A 23,663-nucleotide genomic window follows, 5' to 3' on the forward strand; every position below is an offset into this window, starting at 1 on the left:
AAACTGCATCAGCCACCCAGCTCTTCCAGAGGGCACATGTGCTAATGCACGACTTTCACTCATGGCTGGAGGAAGCAACAGCAGGGATGTCCTAAGTTAGCACATTGAATCCTTTTGGGTACAGAGATATCGTATTGGTTGCACCGACAATCTTCCACTCGGCAATTCTAATAGTTAAGCTTCTGGAAAACTGACCAGCGTCATACCTTGACCGTGTCCTGAAGACAATTTTGTAATCAAAGTAGCGCTCTTTAGCCACATACAAGAATAGTTTTCAATTTTTCTTGTTTTGGGAATTTTCCCATTAATATTGACTCGCAGTTCCAACTTGCAAAAGATATGTTATCCCAAAGGAAATCTGTGCAGCAAACATTGGTATATAACAGAAACATGCATTTCAACAAATATAAATAACAGAAATATGACCAACTGGGTGCCTGGATTAAATACTGATGATCTAAAGGAAGTCCAGGATACAAGATCAAGCTTTCCCCTAGGATGCAGCTAGGCCAAGAACCTGCAGTGCCAAGAAAACCAACAGCACTATGAAGGAAGATTACTGCGATGCTACCTAGCCATTTGTACTCAAGGTCACAAGTAGTGACATCCCTGGCTTTGGAATTATATTTCATGTACACTAGGGCGAAAAAAATAACAAGCGGGAACTCTTTCATATAAAAAAAAACTTGATCCCCATCTGTAATTTTTAGTTCTACAAAGCCTAAAGTGGAATTCAGTTTTCATGATCACCCCATATAGTAATCATCTGGTTGTAATGATCTGTCCTTGCTCTGTGTGTTGCATTAATTTATTAGCGGAGGTTTGTTTTTATTGATAAATGGTACTGTAGCTCTAATCACTGTATATTTGCTTCACCATAGGAAAGATATTGGCAAGCCTTTCCGGTCCTGAAACAATAGACCATGGTTGGAGGTACATTGCTGCTAATCTAGCTGTCTTTACTAAGCAAAGATGCTATCTAACTGAAGTTTGGGAGTGCTCACAGTCCAACTCCCAGTGCTCTGCCTCTCCCCGCCCAGCCAGCTGACTGTAATGTCAAGTCTGGAAACGGTGCTTTGTTATCCAGTGAGCACAGTGGTTAAATATACAGAAATCAACATGCACTCCACTCACTCACTCAGACTCCTTGCACTTTAACTGTGCTCTCGTTTGAAATTCAAGTTTAACATCTTGAAGCGAGTTAAGCCCATTGTTGAATGCAACACCAATTGGTTACTGTAACTTCACACATTTTTCAATATTTCAGGCTCAGATTCAAAACATGAGTTTATTTAAAGTGAGCAGAACATGTTGTTCAATATACAGGAACCAGCTGGTTTTCCATTTAACAACGTACTCTACTCAGACAGTTAAACGCTGCCATGGATGTAGTAATCTGTCAGTTATAATCAAATGCAGACCTGTCCAATGCACTTTAGTTATATCGAGTGATCCAGGCCTGCTTAGGGCTGGAATACCATTTATCAAGCTGTATTTCTTGCTCCTAACTTTCAGTGATTTAACGATGGAAGTCTATTCCATGCTTTACAACTTTAGAGATGTAGCCAGCCTGGTTCTTTATGGGATTTATGACTGGAGCAATGCTACAAGATTTTTTTCTGTTCAAGCCACTCCTTTACCTCTATACCAGAAGAAGAGCTTCTCACACAACTTGCCCCACTATTGTCACAAGGAAGTTTAAGCAAAGTTCACGGCTGTCTATACCAGGGCTGCAAGAAATCTGCAACAATGCTATTTCTCCAAATTGCATTGTGCTTCAAATAATCACCAGGGCAAGCTTTACGAGGCATCTGTCCTCATTATAGCATCAGATAACTGCTCACAGTTTTGCCACTTTATTAATGAAGATCCTGGGAAAGCAATTTGGCACTGTATGTGATCTCATGTTAAAAAAACAGCAGCATCTCTGATTAGAGTCTGCAGCACACAACCATGTTACAAAGCCTGTTCAACAGCTTTTATCACAACATGGGAATAGCATGACTGTAGGGATGGGTACTGTAATAGAAACAGATAAAGCTGAAAATACTCAGCAGGTCAAGTAGGATCTATGGAGAGAGAAAAACAGAGAAAAGTCATCAACCTGAAACGTTAACTTTGTTTCTCTTCCATGGATGCTGCCTGACCTGCTCAGTATTTCCAGCATTTTCTATTTTTATTTCAGATTTCCAGCATTTTGCTTTTGTATGGGTACTGTATGTTGAACGTGTAAACACAAAGCAATGAAACAGGATGCCTGCCTCAAAATAAAATGTAGTCAACTAAAATTAGCTTGCCTGTGATATCACTTAGATTAGAGAATACCCAGGCTACATTTAGAACTATTTTTTTTTGAAAAAATACAAAGTGAAGTCTTCTTTAGGTGTTAGCCTTGGCTCAGTGGTAGCACACTCGTCCAAGTCAGGAGGATGAGTGCTCAAGTCCCATGTGAGACTTCAACACATAGGTTGGCATTTCAGTGCAGTACTGAGGTAGTGCTGCACCGACTGATATACCGTCTTTTGGATGCGGTCAACCTCAGCTGCATCTGCCATCTCAAGTGGATTCAAAAGATCACATGACCCCAAGGCACTATTCAAGGAAGAGCAGGGAAGTTTTCTCCTGGTATCCTGGCCAACATTTATCTCTCACCCAACACCTAAAACAGATTATCTGGTCATATATTTCATTGCTGTTAGTGGGATCTTGCCAATTACAAATTGACGGCTGCATTTCCAACACTTTAACAGTGACTACGCTTCAAAACAATACTCAATTCACGAAAGCACTTTGGGACATCTGTCAGACGTGAAAAGTGCGATATAAATTTGAGAGACAGGTTTCTAAAAAGTGTAAGCAGCGAGAATATTCGCCTTGAATAATAACACATGACTTTCAATTAAAATTCAACAAGACCAAACAATACATTTATACTATGATCACAATTATTACATTTTATACATTGCAACACACCGCACGTTAGGCTGCATGATATGCAGTTGAACGTAGCCTCATATCCATTGCCCTGAAGTTACCAAGTTCACACAACAGTAGTTGAGCCCTACTGACCAGGGGAGTCCCAAGTTTATTCTGCACTGAGTTTGCATTGTAATAATCCTCGGCACCAATGAGTGGAAAAAAAAGTCAGCCAGAGCTCCTGTTGCTGATCAATATGCAGCAAGCACGGCAGCGAAACGGGTGCATGGATGCCAGACAGGGACAGAACTTGGTACGCTTGCCTGGCAAGGTTCATGTGAATGCTAAGTCAAATGGGCAAGATAGCAGCAGGTACCTGATGTCCACGGAAACAAGGAGTCAACGCCTTTCAGAGTAATGAAAGGCTGGCAGAGTGGAAAAAAACTGCACAACCTCATCTTATGAACCCATCTACCTGTACATTAAGCATTACTTTACCCGTCAGTCTCTGATTTCCCTTCAGAAAGTGGCCCTGTTCCCACACCAAACTCTAAAGAACTGATGGGCATGGACTGAAGAGACAGGAAAATCATTTGTAGTATTAAGACTACATTCTCTGTGGGAAAAGTAATGGGACCAAATCTGTCTTCACTTCCTAGGCGCACAAAATTAAATACAAATGCATTCCACTAATATAATTATATGGTGTGTTATTCAGTTCTATTATTCTATATACCCACGTAAAGGTTCCAGCATATTAGACTGAACACGGCAATGTACAGGACCAGAAAGGAGCACTGCAATTCATTAGGCCAGTTTCAACACCTAATATAGAACTGGTTTACTTGCATATCCATTTACCATGTGCTGGACAATACTACTGAAGTGATTGTGACCATCGCGACCACCATCACTGCGGTTCAATCCATTTTTTGAGCAGCTCAGTTTACACCCCAGAGAGTGATGGAGTTTGTTGCACTTGGAGCTGTAAGTGTTGGTTTAACATCTTGCGCTGGATGCGCTACTAAAATCATTTGGGGCGGAGAGAGTGAAAAACTGGCCTCTATCAGCACATTGCATGACTGTAATTACACAGTATGCACGCACACAATAAAAGCAGTGAAATAGCAGGAGTGCCTAGTAACTGCCTGTTTTCACAACTGCAAGGCCAATCCTAAAGCAGATAAGCTATTTTCCACTGCATTTACATAACTGAATTACACATCTTAATACATACAGAATTCATTTTAAAACAAAAATCACTCATTTCCGTACTACATCCAAATACTGTTACGTAATGCCCAATTACAATTAGCACCTTTAATTCCAAGTCACAAAGGAGAAAAACAAGAAGAGTTCGGAGAGATGATCAAAAACACGGAAGAACAGATTTGAAGACGGGGAGAGGAAAAATAGGGCACAGGCATTAGGAACAGAATTTGAGCATACACCTTAGACAGCCAAAGTCTCAGCCACTGAGGACACACACAAATTAATACGGTGAGGTAGGGTGGAGCCAAGGAGTCTAAATTCGGTGCGTTGGTACTTGATGTGGCGGGGGGGGGCATGCAAGAGCCAATGGAGCTCAGCAAGCACTGGGGAGCTAGGCAAGCAGTATGTACCTATGGGAGAGGATACAAGGAGCAGGGTTGGAATGAGTTGCAGTTTATGAAGAGTGGAGCTGGGGAGGCCAGCAAGGTACATGCCAGAGAAGTCAACCCTGAAAGCAACAAAGGTAATGGATGAGGGTTTCAGCAGTGGTGGGGTTGCACAATATTGCAGATGTGGTAGTTGCTCTTGGTGATGGATTGGATATGGTGTTTGAAGCACAGCTCAGGGTCAAACAGGACACGGAGACCGTGTACATTCGGTTCATCCCAAGCAAGCACCCAGTGAGGAGGACACAGTCCGTCTAGGGTGGGGAGTTTATGACAGGAGCCCAACAGGATGGCTGGGACTTGTCAAATGTTAAGTTGCAAGTTCTGGCTCATCCACATCAGAGAAGGAATCAGGTGGCTCACTGGTGATCATGGACTCATGCTGGGCAGCAGCTAGAGCTGGCCGTGAGCACATTCAGAGAGACTGGTCTCATGCTGATGAATAATGGTACCAAGGGGCAGCATCAAAAGAAGGAATAGGAGGGGGCTAACTACAGAACTTTATGGCATTTCCGAGGTGGAAGGACAAGCCAGTGCAGGAAATGTGCTGGCTATATTGGAATAGGCAAAAGTAGAACCAAGCGACAGCTCTGCCACAGAGGAGAGATGATGGAGAATGGCGCAATGATCGGACAACAACAAATGATTTTTCGGGTACAGTAGCATGGTGGTTATGTTACTGGACAAGTAATCCAGAGGCCTGGACTAATGATCCGGAGACGTGAGTTCAAATCCCACCACAGCTGCTGGGGAATTTAAATTCAATTAAATAAATCTGGAATAAAAAGCTAGTATTAGTAATGGTGACCATGTAACAACTGGATTGTTGTAAAAACCCATCTGGTTTACCAATATCCTTTAGGGAAGGAAATCTGCTGCCTTTACCCAGTCTGGCCTATAAGTGACTCCAGACCCACAGCAATGTGGTTGACTCTTAACTGCCCTCTGAAATGACCTAGCAAGCCACTCAGTTGTATTTAAGGTGGTGGTTCACCACCACTTTCTCAAGGGCAATTCGGGACAGGAAACAAGTGCTGGTCTTGCCGGCAACGTCCACATCGTGTGAATGAATAAAAAACAGAGGATCCGAGAAAGGCAAGGTGGGTTAATGTGCTACAGCCGCAGTCACAAGAATGTCATTGGTGACTTTGATCAGGGCAATTTCGGTGATACGGGTAGGGAGGAAATGGGAAGGGATTTTAACAGGAAATTATGGGAGTAGCTGGGTGGCAACAATATATTTGAGGACCATAGAAAGGAGTGGGAGGGTTAGGTATTGGGGGGAGCTGCAAAGGTGGAGGGGCCGACAAACCAAGACATGCTTTAATTCAGATAATCATCAACCGCGGATAAACAGGAGCTAAACTATTCCATCTTCTATCTATTAACTAAATTGGTTTAAAAGGGTGGCTTTGAAACACGGGCTTCTATTGAAATTTCCACGGTACCATTCAAAATAATACTTAGTCCGTTCATTTTGCAGATGGATTAGGTGTTCGCAACCCTAACAAAAACACTCCACGATGTTCTTTTCACTGTATATTTGCATTGTGCAAATGAGAACTTTAGTACACACAGTTAACCAGCAAATAAAAGACAACTGCATGCTTTAAGTAGAGGAAATCTAGGCGCTGCTTTAATGGTGGAAGGGAAAGTATTTTTGCTCAAAAAGTGGCCTGATCTCAGTTGATAAAATTATCTGGGGAACGATAATTACAGGCTTTAGGGCTCATAATTAACACAAGCTTACTACAAGCAACAATCTGCAGTAACGACAGTAGTTTGTGAATGTGTTACCATCCTTGGTACTGATTTAGGCCAAACTCCTCTCCTTTGCTCAACGAGTCAGAGCATTCCCCCCTTCGAGCAAGGACTGAGGGAATACTACATTAGACAAGCTATCCTTAAAACCACTCCTGCTCAAAACTTGATTGATCTGCAGCATTCATCAAGGAAGACCAAAATGGAAGGAAGTAGAGAAAGAGAAAGCAGATCAAAAGGATTTTTTTTTAATGTTTATCCGCTTATCTTGAGCTCTGTCTAGATTCTCATTTCCACTGAACAGCATGGACGGGTAAATGGCCTGCTGCAGACCTCCACCAATACCTCTTTTGGCTACACCCTAGGAGGATCAAGATACAAGCCAGGGAGCATAGCCTTAATTTTCTGTCCCAGTACAGGAATAATCTGAAGGCTCCACTTGGCAATGACTCGAGCCTCCTCCCGTCTTTCCTCATCTAACTATCAGCGTAACCCTCTATCCCCTTTTCCTTCATATGCTTATCTAGCCTCCCCTTAAATGCATCTATACTATTCGCTTCAACCACTCCCTGTGGTAGCGAGTTCCACATTCACACCACTCTCTGGGTAAAGAAGTTTCTCCTGAATTCCCTATTGGATTTCTTGGTGATGATCTTATATTGATGGCCTCTAGTTATGCTCTTCCCACAAGTGGAAACATTCTCTCTGTATCCACTCTGTCAAAATTTTTCATAATTTTAAAGGCCTCTATTAGGTTGCCTCTCAGCCTTCTTTTTTCAAGAGAAAAGAGACGCAGCCCGTTCATCCTTTCCTGATGTGTGTACCCTTGCATTCCTGGTATCATCCTTGTAAATCTTCTCTGCACCCTCTCCAGTGCCTCTATATCCTTTTTATAATATGGCGACCAGAACTGTACACAGTACTCTAAGTGTGGTTTAACCAAGGTTCGATACAGGTTTAATACAACTTCACTACTTTTCAATTCTACAGTATCCCTCTAGAAATAAACCCTGGTGCTTGGGCTTCTTATACAATTATTTAACAGACGCATACCAAGTTTGTTCTACGCAATTTTAACAGGTTCGTTAAGCAAATGTAAGAGAAGTGTCTTTCCTAATAAGAGATATTTAACGAGCATGGTTTAATTTTTTTAACTGCCAACACAGCTTTAAAAAAAAATCCAAAGGGAAAATAGACCAGAAAAAGCCTTTACATATAAATCTCAGACACTAGAAGCAGAAACACCAAAAACTGAAGAGACAAATATTGAGTAATAGTCAGAGCCTACAAATTAAACTGTGCCATATTGGTGCACAAGTGCTTGTACCAAACTCGTATCTACTAATTTACCAGTAGTTAACCAGTTTAGTTCTAATGAGGTACCATCTCCTAAAACAGTGGACAAAGGAGCTCAATACAACACATTCTATTTTTGTACGGTAATATGGCGTACAGCAAAATCCAGACTCTGGCAATTGGAGAAACAGTATGCTTATGTCAAATGGTTCACTGTCTTCAACCACACTTTGATCAAAATACCTCATTTATTCTGACTGCAGTTTTTGAAAATTGTTACCTGACTCACTAACAGGTAACTCCTCACTGTCACTTTGGAGGGAGAGTGGGCGACACCCTGTCATTAAACTTCTGTCAGGAAAATGCCAAAAATCACAGACCAATCGTGACTACAATCAGAAAAGTCGTGAAGTCAAGTACAGTAACATGCAATAAAAGGCAGTTTTAAATCTATTTTATTTTCAGGTGAAAGCACATTATTTGCTCATGTTCAGAATAACAGCATACTGGAATGATCATACAAAGTGTGCAAATACATGAAAGCTTACAGAATGCAGTGCTTATTTCAGATTGATTTTGATGACCTGAACGTGTCAGAAAAATTGAAACAAAATCAATCACACCAGTCAGTCGGGTATAAAAACTACAGGAAGTCACAGCCTTACCCATCATATTATACAAATCAAAGTTACCATTACTTAGCCAGAGACAAATAGTGTTCGCAATATCCCATTAATTGTGAGCGCGACTGATCCAACAAATAGTAATGTATTTCTGTCAATACATAGCCCTCCTGAACTGTGTTCTCTCAAACAGTACTCACCCCCCCCAAACACACACATTACTGTTTTAGATATTGTGGGGTAGATCAATAATTTACATTTCAGAGAAGCAACTTCTGGAGCTACCGGTCCTGCCTTTCAGTGATACCACAGTTTAACTCTGGAGCTGCCTTCTCCCACAGGAGGGAAAGAAGTGGGAAAAGTATCGGCACTTCTAGAAACAAGGCCTTCAAAACTTTTATAATGGTTGAGAATATTTGTTAACTTGCCTTCTGTAAGTCTTGCCTAAACCCTATCCCCGGAAATGATAAGTTTGAAATTATTTCAACCTGGAATCAGTTAGTGGGATTTTGATTCAGCACGGCGGGAAAACTGGAATTCCATGATAAACCCACTGACTTTTAAAGCAGCATTTACACACGGGCAAGCTTAACCAAGGACTCGGTACATTGCAAAACAACATTTTCCATCCTTTCAGCATCCCATGAATATATCAAATTATTATTTATTTTAAAATAAGAAATCCAGGCCTGTTGAGTGTTACTCACTCATTTTAATTTAGTACAAGCTTCTTGATGCAAAATTGACATCATACACAATGTGTGCAACAATTTTCATTAAGTTATATTTTGGTTAACAACAACTTGCACTTACATAGTACCTAAAGTAAAACACCCCAAGGCGCTTCACAGGAGTGTAATCAACACAAAAACTGACACTGAGTCAAAGGAGACATTAGGACAGATGACTAAATGCTTGGTCAAAGAGGTGGGTTTTAAGCAGCGTATTATAGGAGAGGTGGAGAGGCAAGGGGAAGGTACTGTATATCTTACAGCCTAGGCAGCTTAAGGTAGGACCGCCAATGGTGGGGCAAAGAAAGTCAGGGATGCACAAGAGGCCAAAATTGGGGAACGCAGAGTTCTTGGCAGGTTGCTGGGCTGGAGGAGGTTACAGTTAAAATGCAGAATTTATAATTAGCAATAAACAGGAAATGACTCAATGAGTTCTAAATAATGGAAACTACAACTATGGCTAAAAATACACAAATCTACAGTAAGTTTCCTGTGAAGCAAATTGTAAACGGGCCAATCTCATACATGTCGAAGCTCAATCAAAGCATCTTAATATGACAAAACAACGCAAACAGTGGTACAACTCAGGAAACATACAAGACCTGTAAGAAGTTTAGGAGATCACTTGGCTCAAATTTGCACCAGAACATGTTTTTGCATATTATACATACACAAGAATTCTGCAATTAAAATATGGGCCAAAGATACATACAATTTTGGTGCCTCAATTCCCAGCTTCCTCTTCCATTCAGTGAACAGTACGAACTATTGGTAAAGTTACAATGTAGAAATGGCAACTGATTGTATAAGCTCACACCCAAGATAAAGAAAAATGTTAACTAAAATAAATAAATAACAATGCAGATGCCAAATAAAATATAGAAAGCCATTTTTACCTGCTGTACCCCACTGGATGACAGAGGCGACATCAAGCCAGTGTCAAGTGGATCTGCATCGAAGAGGTCATTAGGGCTAATTCCACTTTCGCTCAAAGCAGCAAGTAGAAGATCTTGGCCTGGGTCTGTCATCTGTGGATTAACAGCACAATGTGTTACAATGGGATTTTTTTTTTTTTTTTTTTTTTTTTAAAAGCCTCCACTACATTCAGTAGACACTCCCAAAAAATGGCATTTACTAATTAGACAAAGTAAAAAGTGAAACTGTTAGAAGCAACAGCTTCTATTCCATATTCAGCACTGAGTACTGGGGTGATTTGTACCAGAGATGTACAGCGCAAGGGTTGGAAGTTTGAATTACCTCCCCTGTAACAATGGGGAGACTTGTAGTTGCTTCGTGGATTTGTGGTCTAACCCGTAGTGCCAAGGGAAAATGGAAAAAACAAGCAAAACTTTCCAGGCTTTCTACCCACAGCTGGATTAAGCACCATCAGTGGAGGCCTGGAAGCAGGTGGATCACCTTCTCAACCCGATCTAGCACTGAAAAAATTATACCCTCAAAGAAACACTGCACCAATCAGCAGGAATCAAGCCCCACACCCACAATCAACCAGCTCAGCCAAAACAATAGCAGTTCAATGAAGAATATTAGGGAAATTCGAGGAAGGTACAAGGACATTTGCCTCAACAAGCCTATTTTCAGTTCTCAACCCCGTACTTTCCCAGAAAAATATCTAGATGTTCTGTTGAATCCATTTACAGTATTTGCAACTTTAAACACAACTTCAATATCAAGTAAACACCAAATGTTTCCAGGACTATTAATGATTGCTACAACTGTGCTAGTCTTTTATTTTTAACTTGGCGATAGCTTTGCTGTCAAACGCAACCATCTTGCAATGAAATGTTTGTTTCTCAATATTGAGCTCTAAATTTCAGACTGGTACACTAAAAGCAAATGTGAGTAGGTTATCAACCCACAACTGGGAAGAAGGGGTGCCAATGACAGCAGAGTTTGTAAAATTAAATTGTCATGGGACATTGCAGTTCCAGGTAAATCTGTAGTTCTGCTTTAAGATCTAAATGGAAATGTTTCTTTAAATTAAAGAGAATTTATAAAGTGAGACAAGACAACTTCTTTTAATCTAAATAACTTTTTAGTAAAATACATCCAATGCAAATCCAATTAAAGGAAATCTAGCAAACCAACTGTGAAAAATCTACTCCCAATCATGTGATGGAAATGACTTGTCAGACATTAGCTATACTAGAGATTACTTCAAATCCACACCAGATGTTTCTCAACAAGTGTGTTAGTAAACAATACCAACAGAACATATTGCAAAAAGTTCCAAGTAAAGTTCTGTTTCTCAATATAACGGTCAGTCCCCTAATCTCGCCCATCAATGCAGAGAGCTACAAAATGTAAACTAAACCACAAAATCAAGACACGCCTCACAAATCACAATAAATGATATACCATCCACAACTGAAGAATTGGGGCATATCCATGGAAAAAAATACATTGAGAAAAAATCTCTCCAGAGAGGTGCTTGCCCCAATGACACAGGCAGAGCAAAGCCATGACACAGTACATCCGAAAAGGCTGTTTCTGATCAGTTTTTGTTGAGCATAGTTGAACTGTACTGCTTTGTCAAGAGTGCAACGTATTTCTATTGTGGCATCATTAAATTTACTTAGAAGCTTTTTATTTTGGGAGGCTGGAGCGAAAATGACAAAGGGAATCGAGAAAGACGGGCTGCTATGAAGTCTTGTCGAACACACAGAAAATGATAGTTGATCACTCAAAAACCATTTGTAGGTACGGCAGCCCAGGGGGTCATGGATTGTGGACTGGCAACCAACCCCAGACTTCAAATCCCACATGGCAAGTTGTGATTTTTTTTTTTTTAAACCATGAAAACTGCCAGATTGCCAGAAAAACCTAACTGGGACATTAAGGGATAGACTTGCCACCCTTGCCCAGTCTGGCCTACATGTGACACTAGTTTCATACTACATGGCTAACTCAATACCCACAGGGCAACTAAGAATGGGCAATACTGGCTTGTCAGTGTTGTACATATCGAGCAAAAAAAAAACCATAATAGCCCACCAGATGGCCAAATTAACAAAATAATGAAGCTGATCCTATTTGCAAGTGTTAACTTTCTTGTATGCAAAACTTAAAAACAGCCACTGTTTTTAAACCATTGAATGAATAATCTAAAAATCTAGATGATGGAATAGCAAGTCAAAAAGCATCCTGTTGAGAAAACATCTACACTGTAACCAGAGATATTCAAGGATCTAAACATGACCTAACTGGAACCTGCCCAGATATTTAAATCCATAAACAATCCAACCAGTTAAATAATCTCAAACCAGTGCTCCATTGTCCATAGATGGCGTGGACTCCTTGAAGATGGTTATAAATCAAGAAAAACATTTTGTCCACATGTTGAGCACAAGGTCATCAGTAATTGAGGTTTGTGGACCTCCCCTCTTACCCCACATTACAAGAGCAGGAGTTTCCAGTAAAACACCCAATTCCTCACATTCTGACGTGCTGTACTTCCCCTTCAAACTAATCCAGAGCACAAAACTGGGAATTCAGAATACCATTAAAGCAAACAAATCTAAGGTGTCAATAAAAACCTTCAAACTCTTTCCCATGCCGCCTTCATCCCATTCCCCACCTATAAGTATTTTTTTTAAGTCAAGACATAATGTATTAACCAGGGTGCTTATTTCTCTCTGCCATAGGGGTGAATTATACACACAGGGATTTAAAGATTAGTCGCTGTAAAACAGCAGACTGAAACGTGTCAACAACTCTACGTTTTTTTTTGGGGGGGGGGGGGGGCCGGAAGAGAGTAGACTCCTTGCATTTAATTAAAATAAATAAAAACACACACATACATAAGAAAATTCCAACTTTTGTGGTGTACCACTCAGGACACACTTTTCCCCCTCCTGAGCGAAGGCTCAGCATCAGCCCCTGGGGCTGGGGAACTTTGTTTACAGCCCTTGCTGCCCAATTCTGGAACCCTGGCCCTTCATACAAAGATAGACATTCTCAGGACGGTTAAAACATTTAACGCGCGACCGCCCCGGGAAGGGAAAATAAAATACAGAATCCGACTTACATTGGTGGGGAGAAAAAGAGAATACATAAATACAAAAAGAGAGCGAGAAGGGGCGAGGAAAAGATAATTTAAAGAGAGTGAAACCTTAACCTTCTGCTTATAACACGTGCTCAGTACAGAGAGCAAACTTCCGGGTTGTTTTATGGCTGCGTAATGGTGGTTAGAGAGAGAGAGAGAGAGAGAGGCGAGCGTGGCCGAAACTCGGGAGACTTTCAACAAGCGAGAGGAAGAGAAACTGAAATAAAATAAAGCATCGCCCCCTCCTCCTCCTCCCACACACACACACACACACACACGGAGTCTGGAGCTCCAACAGAGCCAGGCCCGGCCGCCTCACGCCTAGTATTGACTCCAAAATCACCAGCCTTTTCTTCCTTTTGTCTTTAAAATTATAGAAATATAATAAATTTCAACCACAACAACAACAAAAAACCGCCTGGGAGCGAGAGCCGCCCGCACGTTGAGCGAATAAAAACAAATTGGCAGCCGACCGAGCGGCGCCTGGCGTTCACCTCAGGAGTGAGAGAGAATTCTTTTTTTATATAAAAACAAGCGGCCTTTTTTCTTTTCCTCAGTATTTTACCTCAGACTCGCGCCGAATGGCCGCCGGTGGGTTTGGCGGCGGGTTGTGGTACGGTTGGTGGACCGGGCCGGGTGGAGGGACGCGGAGCGGAGCACTCACCGCGGCGCTGAGCTGAGGCGGGGACTGAGGCGCGCACCGTCCGCTCGCTCGCTAACCGCTCGCCGCCATCTCAGGCGCCGCCACCATCTCCCATCACGTGACCCCCGCCCCGGCCGGCCAGCCACCTTCCCCGAGCGCCCGCCCGGGCCTGCCGGCCGCTTCAGCCGGACACCATGCCACTCGAATCAGACAACCGCTTAGATCACTCAAAACATGTGGCATAATTTTGTTGAATTTACGGTTTTTTTTGTTAAAAAATTAAAAAAATAAATCTTCTCCAAATCACCGGCGGCAATTCACCGTCACGTGACCTCCCCTGGAGGGAGTAAATCGCCTCCTCCCGACACGGTTCCGCGTCCGGCCAATCCGCGCCCGCCCTGACGTCAACGTGGCCAATAGAAAACCAGCGCGTAATTCAAAATCCCCGGGGCCGCGGCGCGATCAGCCTAACTTGATGGAGAGAGCCTGTCGTGTGGGGGGGGCGGAGCACGTTTTTGATTGGCGGCTCGGCTGTCCAACGGGCATTGAGAATTCCGGCGTGGCTCCCTGCGTTGCCAACGCTCTGTCCAATCAGAGGCGGGCGGAGGCGGGGTAAAAACAAAGTTCGGCTGAAGAGCAGAGGGGCCATTTAAATTTATTTGACGGGTGTTCGGACGCTCTGTCTGAAGTAGTTTAAAAATTGTTTGTTTCTCAACCAAGTGTGGAATTTGTTGATTTTTATTCGTTTCTTTAGTAAATTATTTGTAGTTAAAAAAATGGGTAAAAATGTTTTATTCCTTTTTATTATTTTATTATGTAAATGTATAATTTCTGTTGCGGCTGTGTAGATTGCGCCACCTGGCGGCCGGCGCTGTAATTCAGCCGGCTTCTAGTGGCCGGTGTTTTGGGGTAAATACGGCAATTTGGTGTTTTTGGGGTAAATACGGTAATTTGGCGCCTCCGCCGCGCGGTTAGGCCCCAGACCAGATTTTGGTCAGGAGAGCCGAGCCGAGCCGGCCCCGCCGCACCGGGCTCCTGCGCTCGCTGGCACTGCGCGTCTCTCAACCATGTTTTAATCCCTCAGGGAAAACCAAGGCCGCGACTCCAAGGGCGGAGAAAAGAAGCGGAGGCGGCAAGGCTGGGGCGGCCAAGGAGAACCAGCAGCGGGCCATGAGTGAGGTAGGCCCGGCGGGGGGAAGAGAGAAAGAGGGCGAGGCCTTGGGCCCGGCGGGGGAGAGAGAGGGCCTGGGCTACCTTCCTCACTCCATTGAAAGCCCCGGCTGGGTGTTGAGGGCACCATTTCCCCGCCCCCGGGTGAGCAGAGGCCGGGGATGTTGGGCCTCGATAGACAATCAAATAAATATATTTAACTTCTAATATCAAAATACTTGTTTTAAAATGTGAACCGAGGGCGAGGTAAGGATTGACAAGCTGCTGTCTCGGGTGGATGACGCTCCCTGACTAGATTATTGCTCATTTAAACTTGTATTTTATATTTTTAAATTTTGAAGTTGAAGTTATTAACCACAATTAAAATCAGAAACAAGCATAAATAATCATCAGGAAAATAAAGTTGACTTCGTAAAATTAATTGAGTAATGTGGTTTTCCTTCTGTTATTTGCCCCCTTGTTTAAGAATAAGGTTCTCTTTGTTGGCCAGGTTGGCATTTATTGCCCTGAGACGGTGGAGACCTTCCCCTTTGAACCATTGCAAAAAGTGGCTTCTGTCCCTCGGCCCACTGCCAGGCTGCTGCTTCACTGGAGCATGGGGGTGATGGGCTCAGAGTGGGGTGAGAGGGAACCCCTCTCCATAAATATGCAGGAGTCTCCACTCCAGCTCTTTGCTCTTCCTCCCCAGACCTTTAGTACTGCCAGTGATTTTCATGGATAAATTGCAGAATGTGATCTTCCCCCCCCCCCCCCCCCAAAAAAAAACCCATTGGTTAATCATTTTGGGGAGCCATGTGGTAATGCAAATTCCACTTTTAATCTTTCCTCACTAACTCTAATTATTAATGGATTGAATTGTGGAATGTGATCCTCAAATGCCAGTAATAAACTGCTGCAATAAATATATTGTAGATGGGTGTTTACGTGACTTGAACTCAGTCTGGTCAATGTAAAACAAATATCCGTTGTGTGTCTCGATCTGCCTCTTTCCACAAAATAAATACAAACTGACCTCCTTCTCTCTGATGCAGCACTTCAGGTAGTTTGGTCAATGAGGAAAATGACAGACTTTTTAACAGTTAAGTACGGGGTTGGCTTGCATGTAACCGTACTGTAGCACTGAGCAGGCTTGCAATACCTGATGGTTTCCACAGAGAAATAATTAAAAGCACCACTTGCAATTTGATAAACCATCCTGGCAAGTTTCTGGTTTAATGCTTGATATTTGTACAGACTACAAAGGCCATTTTTTTTAATTTTAAAGAAACGGTCAGTGATTGATAAATTGACATAATCCCATCTGTGAAGTTAGGATGTATTTGAGATTTTTTTCATGCAAGTTCGTCAGAGCAATAGGACTGGTGCCCTTGTAAAGTCATCCCTTGTATTGCACTCCGTACAGCAGCTCCAGTATGCATAATCCTGCAGCTGTCTTCTCACTGAAATAATCTGGAGTTCCACTGTCCACAGGGAAAATATTTAGAATTGTAGTTTTGGTGTGAATGATAAAGTAGTAATATTACTGGAAACATTCAGCTGGGTTAATGGTTTATTGGTTTAGGGCCTGTAGATATCTCTTGAAATCTGAAATTTAATTGTAGCTTTGTACCCCTCCCTTTTAAAAAAAAAAAAAAAAAAAAAATGTGGTTTTGTTGTGGTTTATAAATAAAATGAGAAGATTGCTACTCTTTTTTTTAACTGAAATTACATCAGTTTAAGCATAGTGCTGTCAGGTTTTTGTCCAATTACACTTCTGTGAAGCGCTTTGGGACTTTTTTTCTATTGGTAGTTTGTGGCGCTGTACTTTCTGCTTCATCCTTTGGACTGCAAAAATTCTAAATGCTCATCAAAATTCATTCTTTCCTTCCAAGATGTTGGTGTTTTTAAAGTGGGATGTTCCAGCTAGCTTGTAACGTGGTAACTTTTCTCTACCCCAGTATCCAAGACTGATCTCTGCTTGTTTACAAGCAGTGCTGTCTATTGCTTGTGACTCTAATATTATAACCAACATCTAATTGATCGAGGCGGTCACTTCGTTGGCCCAACTGGGCATTCATCTTATTACTGTGTGGGAGATCTAGTGTGCAAATTATCTGTTGCGTTTGCCTACATTAAAGCATTTCAGACGTAATTCATTGGCTGTGAAACACTTTGGGACATCCTGAGGACACGGAAGATGCTATAGAAATACAAGCTCTTTCCCTTTCTTCCTCACCAGGAGAATGTGCGCGTCAAATCAAAGATCCTTCATCGCTTGAGCCCTGCAAAAACCCCTGCTCCTCGTGCCCCGCTGCAAGATGAAAACTCTGTTGCTTCAAATAATCAAATGAAGTTCCAAGTCAAATGCACCGTAAAATGTGAAATGCAGAAAGAGGAAGGAGGTACGTGAAGTTAACAGCTGCGGATGTTGCAGGAGTGTCTCTAAAGAAAGCAAACACAGCTTCAGTTTCAAAAGGCCTCTTTTTAATTTGTTATAGCATTGTAATGGTTGGTGCGGGACATCAGACCCAGTGTTGCTTAGTAGGGCTAATAATTCCATATACACTATACAATTATAGAATTCCATAGTATTGGGATCCTGACCATCCTTGAGGTCAGGATACTCGTGGCAGTGGGAGATTAGCCACGTTTTCTATCCATGTGCAGATGTAATGTAATTGTCAGCGACTTTATTTTGAGTTGGATGGAGAAGATTCCAGTTGAATGGCCTGTACTTTTGCCTGTTCCTTACTATGCATTGATGGTGCATTAGGAATGGCCTGAGACCGGTTGCTGAGCATGGCTTCGGGCCAGGCCTACCTTGTGTAGGCTGCTTGGCTTGAACTGAAATTCTCCTGTGTAGGAGAGAGCTCCAGTTTAAAATTCAGACATCCACATCGTGAGTGCCTCAGCTCTAACCACTTAAATAAATTTATTGCAACTAGATTTCAGAAGTGCCTGGGAGATCCAAAGAGCTCAGCAGCATTTTTAAACCCAGTTTGGCACTTGTCAAACCGAAGTGGAACACAGGAACAGGAGGAGGGCATTCAGCCCTCGAGCCTGTTCAGTTAGATCATGGCTGATCTGTACCTCAACTCGTTTACTTTTAATCCATATCCCTTGATACTTTTACCGAACAAATATCTAGCGATCTCTGTCTTGAAACCTCCATTGACACCCCCCCCCCCCCCCCCCCCCCCCAGCATCCACAGCTTTTTTGGGGGGAGAGTTCCAGATTTCCACCACCCTTTTTGTGAAGAAGTGCTTCCTGACATCGCCCTTGAACGGCCTACCTCTAATCTTAAGGTTAAGTCTCCCTTGTTCTGAACTCTTTCCCCCACCAGAGGAAATAGGGTAGATAGGGAGAAACTATCGTATCCCTTTATCATTTTAAAGAGCTCGATTAATGGTTTTGTGTGGCTTTTCCAGGATTGGACTAGGCTTTGACTCCAGTTATAGTGTAACATTAGCACCTCAAGGCTTTGCAGCAGTGCTAAACAGAAACCGTACACCATACATTACTCAGCCGAGCAAAACACTTCACCGTCAAATATCCAACTGTGTTCCTCAACACAACCGTGTAGGATTGGAGTAGGTTTATCGGTCAGATTTCCAGCTGGTTATCCATCCGTCTATTCGCAGAATTATGTATTCCAACCAGACTCCACTGGCCGATGGTGTGGAACAGATTCATGGCGATAAACTGGTGACCACAGTCTGTTCTGGGGCAGGGGGTGGAGGTAGACTTTATTACCCCTGCCTTGTATGGGTTAATGATTTAGGTTAGCTAGGAGGTAAAGTCTGTAACTTTACAGCTCCCTCGTGTATTAAAACTGCTGCACTAGCGGCCGCAGAAGTTCTCCAGGCACAGCACAGACTGAGGGAAGTTACAAAGGTTACTGTCACGGTCCTAGAAATAACTTTTGGTTTAGTCTTTGGCAACAAGAAGAAAGTCCCCCCCCCCCCCCCCCCCCGAAAAAAATGAGTTTCTGATTTCTGTGTTCTGGTATTTTGTAATTTTTGTTTCATATCCATGATGAAGATGGCTGCCGTCCTTGCGGGCTCCGTGCATACCAGGCAGCTAAGTGTCCTTTGCTGCTTGGTGCGCTCGGCTCGTTAAGAAAAAAGCATTTCACTGACTGGATGTGGTAAACCACGTTCACTATCGTTAGCACTGTTCACCACTGTTCGTTATAACTGTATCACTGACCACTATTGTATCACGGTACGAGGTCGCCTCTTGCCACACTGCTATACCTGGGATGACCACTGCCGACTCCGCCTTGGCTCCACCCACCAGGCCAGGTATAAAGGTGAGCGACTGGCTGGTATTCCTCCTGCTTGGATCGGATCACCCACGAGAGTGGGCTGTTATTTAGTCAATAAAAACCTTTAGTCACCTTCGTAACTCTTCGCCTTTTATTGGAGGAATTGATAGGTATATCAATTTTATTGACTAAATTTAATGATGTCCGACAACGAGTCACAACCGGCGGAGGAGCCACCAGCGCAGCTCCCAGGAGCACAGCCACACCAGCCAGCTTGGCTGCGAGCCCTCAGACCGCCGTACCTGGACCTGAACCCACGAGCAGCAAACTCAGCCGCAGACTTTAAACACTGGCTGGTCTGCTTCGAATCATACCTGAGAGAATCCAGCGTCCCTCAGGCATCCAAACTAAGTGTCCTGCAGGCACAACTGAGCCCGAGAGTATACACTCTCATCGAGGACATGACTACCTACGAGACCGCCATCAACCTGCTGAAACAGAAGTACCGGACCCCGGTAAACTACATGTACGCTAGGCACCTCCTAAGATCACGGCCGCAACAGCCAGGAGAATCAGTAGCCGAATTCTCACAGGCGCTATATGCACTCGCCAGGAACTGTGACTTTAAATCGGTGTCGGCAGCCGAAAATACTGAAGATAATATCCGCGACGCATTCCTGAAAGGCCTACGGTCCGAGTACTCACGGCAAAGACTGCTGGAAGCTAAAGACCTCAGCATGGAAAAAGCTGAAGCCCTCGCTATCTCCCTGGAAGTGGCCCACCAAGATCAGGAAGCATTCACCAGGTACTGCTCGCGACCCTGGGACTCGGGCCCGACCCCTACCACAGCACCCTTCCCAGCGCCGCCCCCGGGACCTACCTCTGCGTCGGCGTCCCGGACCCGACCGGCCCCGCCACCCCCGGCACCGGCCCCGACATCGGGCATCCGCGATCGGGCCGCCGGCTGTTTTTTTTGTGGCCAGGAGAAGCACCCGAGGTCGCGCTGCCCAGCCAAGAACTCCATATGTAGAACCTGCCTGAAGAAAGGCCACTTCTCCAAGGCCTGCAGGAGCGGATCCTCAGAGGCCAGCAGTGCCGCATGCGAACTATGGGGGCGGCCATCTTCGTTTAGGGCAACTGAGGCCAGCATCCCCACACATGAGTCATGGGGGCGGCCATCTTTGTTTAGGGCAACTGAGGCCAGCATCCCCACACATGAGTCATGGGGGCGGCCATCTTTGATTAAGGCAACCGACCCCAATAGTGCCTCATGGGGCCCTACCTCGTGGGAGACGCCATTTTACTCACCACGCCCGACCGCCTCGCCCGCAGATGACAACGACTCGCTCAGCTACACACTAGCTTCCGTCACCCTGGACCAAGCCCGCCCGCACCATCTGTCCAAGTCAATGATGGACATCAAAGTGAACGGCCACGCCACGACCTGCCTGTTCGACAGCGGAAGCACGGAGAGCTTCATCCACCCAGACACGGTGAGCCACTACTCCCTCTCTGTCCTACCAACGCGCAGCCGAATCTCGATGGCATCGAGGTCCCACGCCACGGACATCAGCGGCTACTGTGTCGTGACCCTGTCGGTTAAGGGCACGGAGTATAAAAACTTTAAACTCCTCGTCCTCCCCCATCTCTGCGCTGCCGTCCTACTAGGGCTGGACTTCCAATCCCACCTCCAAAGCGTAACCCTAGCATACGGTGGACCCCTCCCCCCACTCACAGTCAACAACCAGCAAACGTTAAACCGCCCACCGCGTAACACCTGCAGCCTCTCCACCCTCAAGGTCCCGCCACCCTCTCTGTTTGCTAACCTTACCCCTGACTGCAAACCCGTCGCTACCAAAAGCAGGCGGTATAGCGCCGGGGACAGAGCCTTCATTAGCTCTGAGGTGCGGCGCCTCCTGAAAGAGGGCATTATCGAGGGGAGCAGCAGCCCCTGGCGTGCCCAGGTCGTAGTCGTAAAGACCGGCGATAAAAACCGCCTGGTCATCGACTACAGCCAGACCATAAACAGATATACCCAGCTGGACGCATACCCCCTCCCCCGCATATCTGACATGGTCAATCAGATTGCACAGTATAAAGTATTCTCGACCATCGACCTGAAGTCGGCCTACCACCAACTCCCTATCCACCCTGAGGACCGCCAGTATACCGCCTTCGAGGCGAATGGGCGCCTATACCACTTCCTTAGGGTCCCCTTCGGTGTCACTAATGGGGTCTCGGTCTTCCAAAGGGAGATGGACCAGATGGTTGACCAGAACGAACTGCAGGCTACATTCCCCTACCTAGATAACGTCACTATCTGCGGCCGCGACCAGCAGGAACATGACGCGAATCTGGAGAAATTCCTCCGTACGGCCCAACGGCTGAACCTCACCTACAATAAGGAGAAATGCGTGTTTAACACCACGCGCCTTGCCATCCTCGGCTGCGTAGTGGAGAACGGAATCATCGGCCCCGACCCAGAAAGAATGCGCCCCCTCATGGAGCTACCCCTCCCCCACTGCCCTAAAGCACTTAGGAGAACCCTGGGGCTTTTCGCCTACTATGCCCAATGGGTACCCAATTACGCGGACAAAGCCAGACCCCTCCTGAAAGCCACTTCCTTCCCCCTCACGGAGGAGGCGTGCGCGGCCTTCTCCCTCATTAAGGGAGACATAGCCAAGGCCACGATGCACGCAGTGGACGAGTCCATCCCCTTTCAGGTGGAGAGCGACGCCTCCGACTTCGCCTTAGCCGCCACCCTAAACCAGGAGGGGAGGCCAGTGGCCTTCTTCTCAAGGACCCTACAGGGCCCCGAGATCCGACATTCGTCGGTCGAGAAAGAGGCCCAGGCGATCGTGGAGGCAGTACGGCGCTGGAGGCACTACCTGGCAGGCAAACGATTTACCCTCCTCACCGACCAGCGTTCGGTGGCTTTCATGTTTAATAACAAGCTGAAGGGCAAAATCAAGAATGACAAGATTTTGAGATGGAGAATCGAGCTCTCCACCTACGATTATGAGATCTTGTACCGGCCAGGCAAGCTGAACGAATCCCCTGATGCCCTTTCACGAATGACATGCGCCAGCGCGCATATCGATAGGCTTCAGACCCTCCACGACCAGCTCTGCCACCCCGGAGTCACCAGACTCTACCATTTCATTAAGGCCCGCAACCTGACCTACTCCATCGAGGAGGTCAGGACCATGACCAGGAACTGCCAGACCTGTGCGGAGTGCAAACCGCACTTCTATAGGCCGGACCGAGCAAGCCTGATCAAGGCCACCCGCCCCTTCGAGCGCCTGAGCATCGACTTTAAGGGGCCCCTCCCGTCCTCTGACCGTAATGTGTACTTCCTCAACATCGTTGATGAGTACTCCCGTTTCCCCTTTGCCTTCCCCTGCCCCGACATGACCAGTAGCACGGTCATTAAGTGCCTGAATGCCCTCTTCGCCTTGTTCGGGTTCCCGAACTATATACACAGCGACCGGGGCTCCTCCTTCATGAGCGAGGAACTCCGGCAATTCCTCCTAGAGAGAGGTATTGCAGCAAGCAGGACCACCAGCTACAACCCCAGAGGTAACGGTCAGGTGGAAAGAGAGAACGCGACGGTATGGAAGGCCGTCCTCTTAGCCTTAAAGTCTAAGGGCCTCCCAACCTCCCGCTGGCAAGAAGTCCTCCCGACAGCGCTGCACTCCATCCGGTCATTACTTTGCACGGCCACTAACACCACCCCCCATGAACGAATGTTCGTTTTCCCCAGGAAGTCGACTACGGGAACCACTCTACCAACCTGGCTGACCGCCCCGGGGCCGGTCTGGCTGCGGAAACACGTGAGGACCCATAAAACGGACCCCCTGGTCGAGAGGGTGAACCTCCTGCACGCCAACCCCCAGTACGCCTACGTGGCGTACCCAGACGGGCGGGAGGACACTGTCTCCCTACGAGACCTCGCACCCTCAGCCGATCCGGAAACACCGCCACCACCCCCCCCAACCTCAGTCCAGGTAGACGGCATGCCGGAACCCCACGAGCCCTCGCCGACCACGCAAACACCAGCATCAACACCGGATAAGGCACCAGCACCGGATAAGGCAACACCACCGCTGCGGCGATCGGAGAGGCTTACGAAGCCTCCGGACAGACTGACCTACCAGAATTGGTAGTACACTTCACCCCGCCGGACTTAATTCTAAACAAGGGGTGAATGTGGTAAACCACGTTCACTATCGTTAGCACTGTTCACCACTGTTCGTTATAACTGTATCACTGACCACTATTGTATCACGGTACGAGGTCGCCTCTTGCCACACTGCTATACCTGGGATGACCACTGCCGACTCCGCCTTGGCTCCACCCACCAGGCCAGGTATAAAGGTGAGCGACTGGCTGGTATTCCTCCTGCTTGGATCGGATCACCCACGAGAGTGGGCTGTTATTTAGTCAATAAAAACCTTTAGTCACCTTCGTAACTCTTCGCCTTTTATTGGAGGAATTGATAGGTATATCACTGGATTTCACTCATTGTATTTGGTTATGTGACAAATAAAAAATA

The 23,663-nt window shown here is 45.4% G+C and overlaps 2 protein-coding genes across 8 annotated transcripts in view; one reads left to right on the forward strand and one right to left on the reverse strand.

Moving 5' to 3' along the window:
* The window catches only part of sbno1 (strawberry notch homolog 1 (Drosophila)), a 106,923-nt gene extending 92,966 nt beyond the window's left edge, over positions 1-13,957 (reverse strand). The window contains exons 1-2 of one of the 3 annotated variants that reach the window (XM_086011844.1): positions 13,713-13,957; positions 9,882-10,013 (exon numbers count right to left, since the gene is read on the reverse strand). In XM_086011844.1, coding sequence (XP_085867970.1) covers positions 9,882-10,013 — 132 coding nt within the window. In that variant the 5' untranslated portion in view covers positions 13,713-13,957. Of the gene's footprint in view, positions 1-9,881; positions 10,014-13,613 lie in introns of all 3 variants that reach the window. The other 2 variants (XM_086011843.1, XM_086011845.1) reach the window with 2 other exon arrangements.
* A 366-nt stretch (positions 13,958-14,323) lies between these two features.
* The window catches only part of LOC147103506 (N-lysine methyltransferase KMT5A-like), a 53,255-nt gene continuing 43,915 nt past the window's right edge, over positions 14,324-23,663 (forward strand). For 2 of the 5 annotated variants that reach the window (XM_086011847.1, XM_086011849.1), the window contains exons 1-3: positions 14,326-14,471; positions 14,776-14,870; positions 17,080-17,242. In XM_086011847.1, the coding sequence (XP_085867973.1) occupies positions 14,468-14,471; positions 14,776-14,870; positions 17,080-17,242 (262 nt within the window). In that variant the 5' untranslated portion in view covers positions 14,326-14,467. Of the gene's footprint in view, positions 14,472-14,775; positions 14,871-17,079; positions 17,243-23,663 lie in introns of all 5 variants that reach the window. The other 3 variants (XM_086011850.1, XM_086011846.1, XM_086011851.1) reach the window with 3 other exon arrangements.

Source organism: Somniosus microcephalus, chromosome 19, assembly GCF_052327205.1.
Source record: "Somniosus microcephalus isolate GS21.2 chromosome 19, FLI_Smic_1.0, whole genome shotgun sequence".
Taxonomy (NCBI): domain Eukaryota; kingdom Metazoa; phylum Chordata; class Chondrichthyes; order Squaliformes; family Somniosidae; genus Somniosus; species Somniosus microcephalus.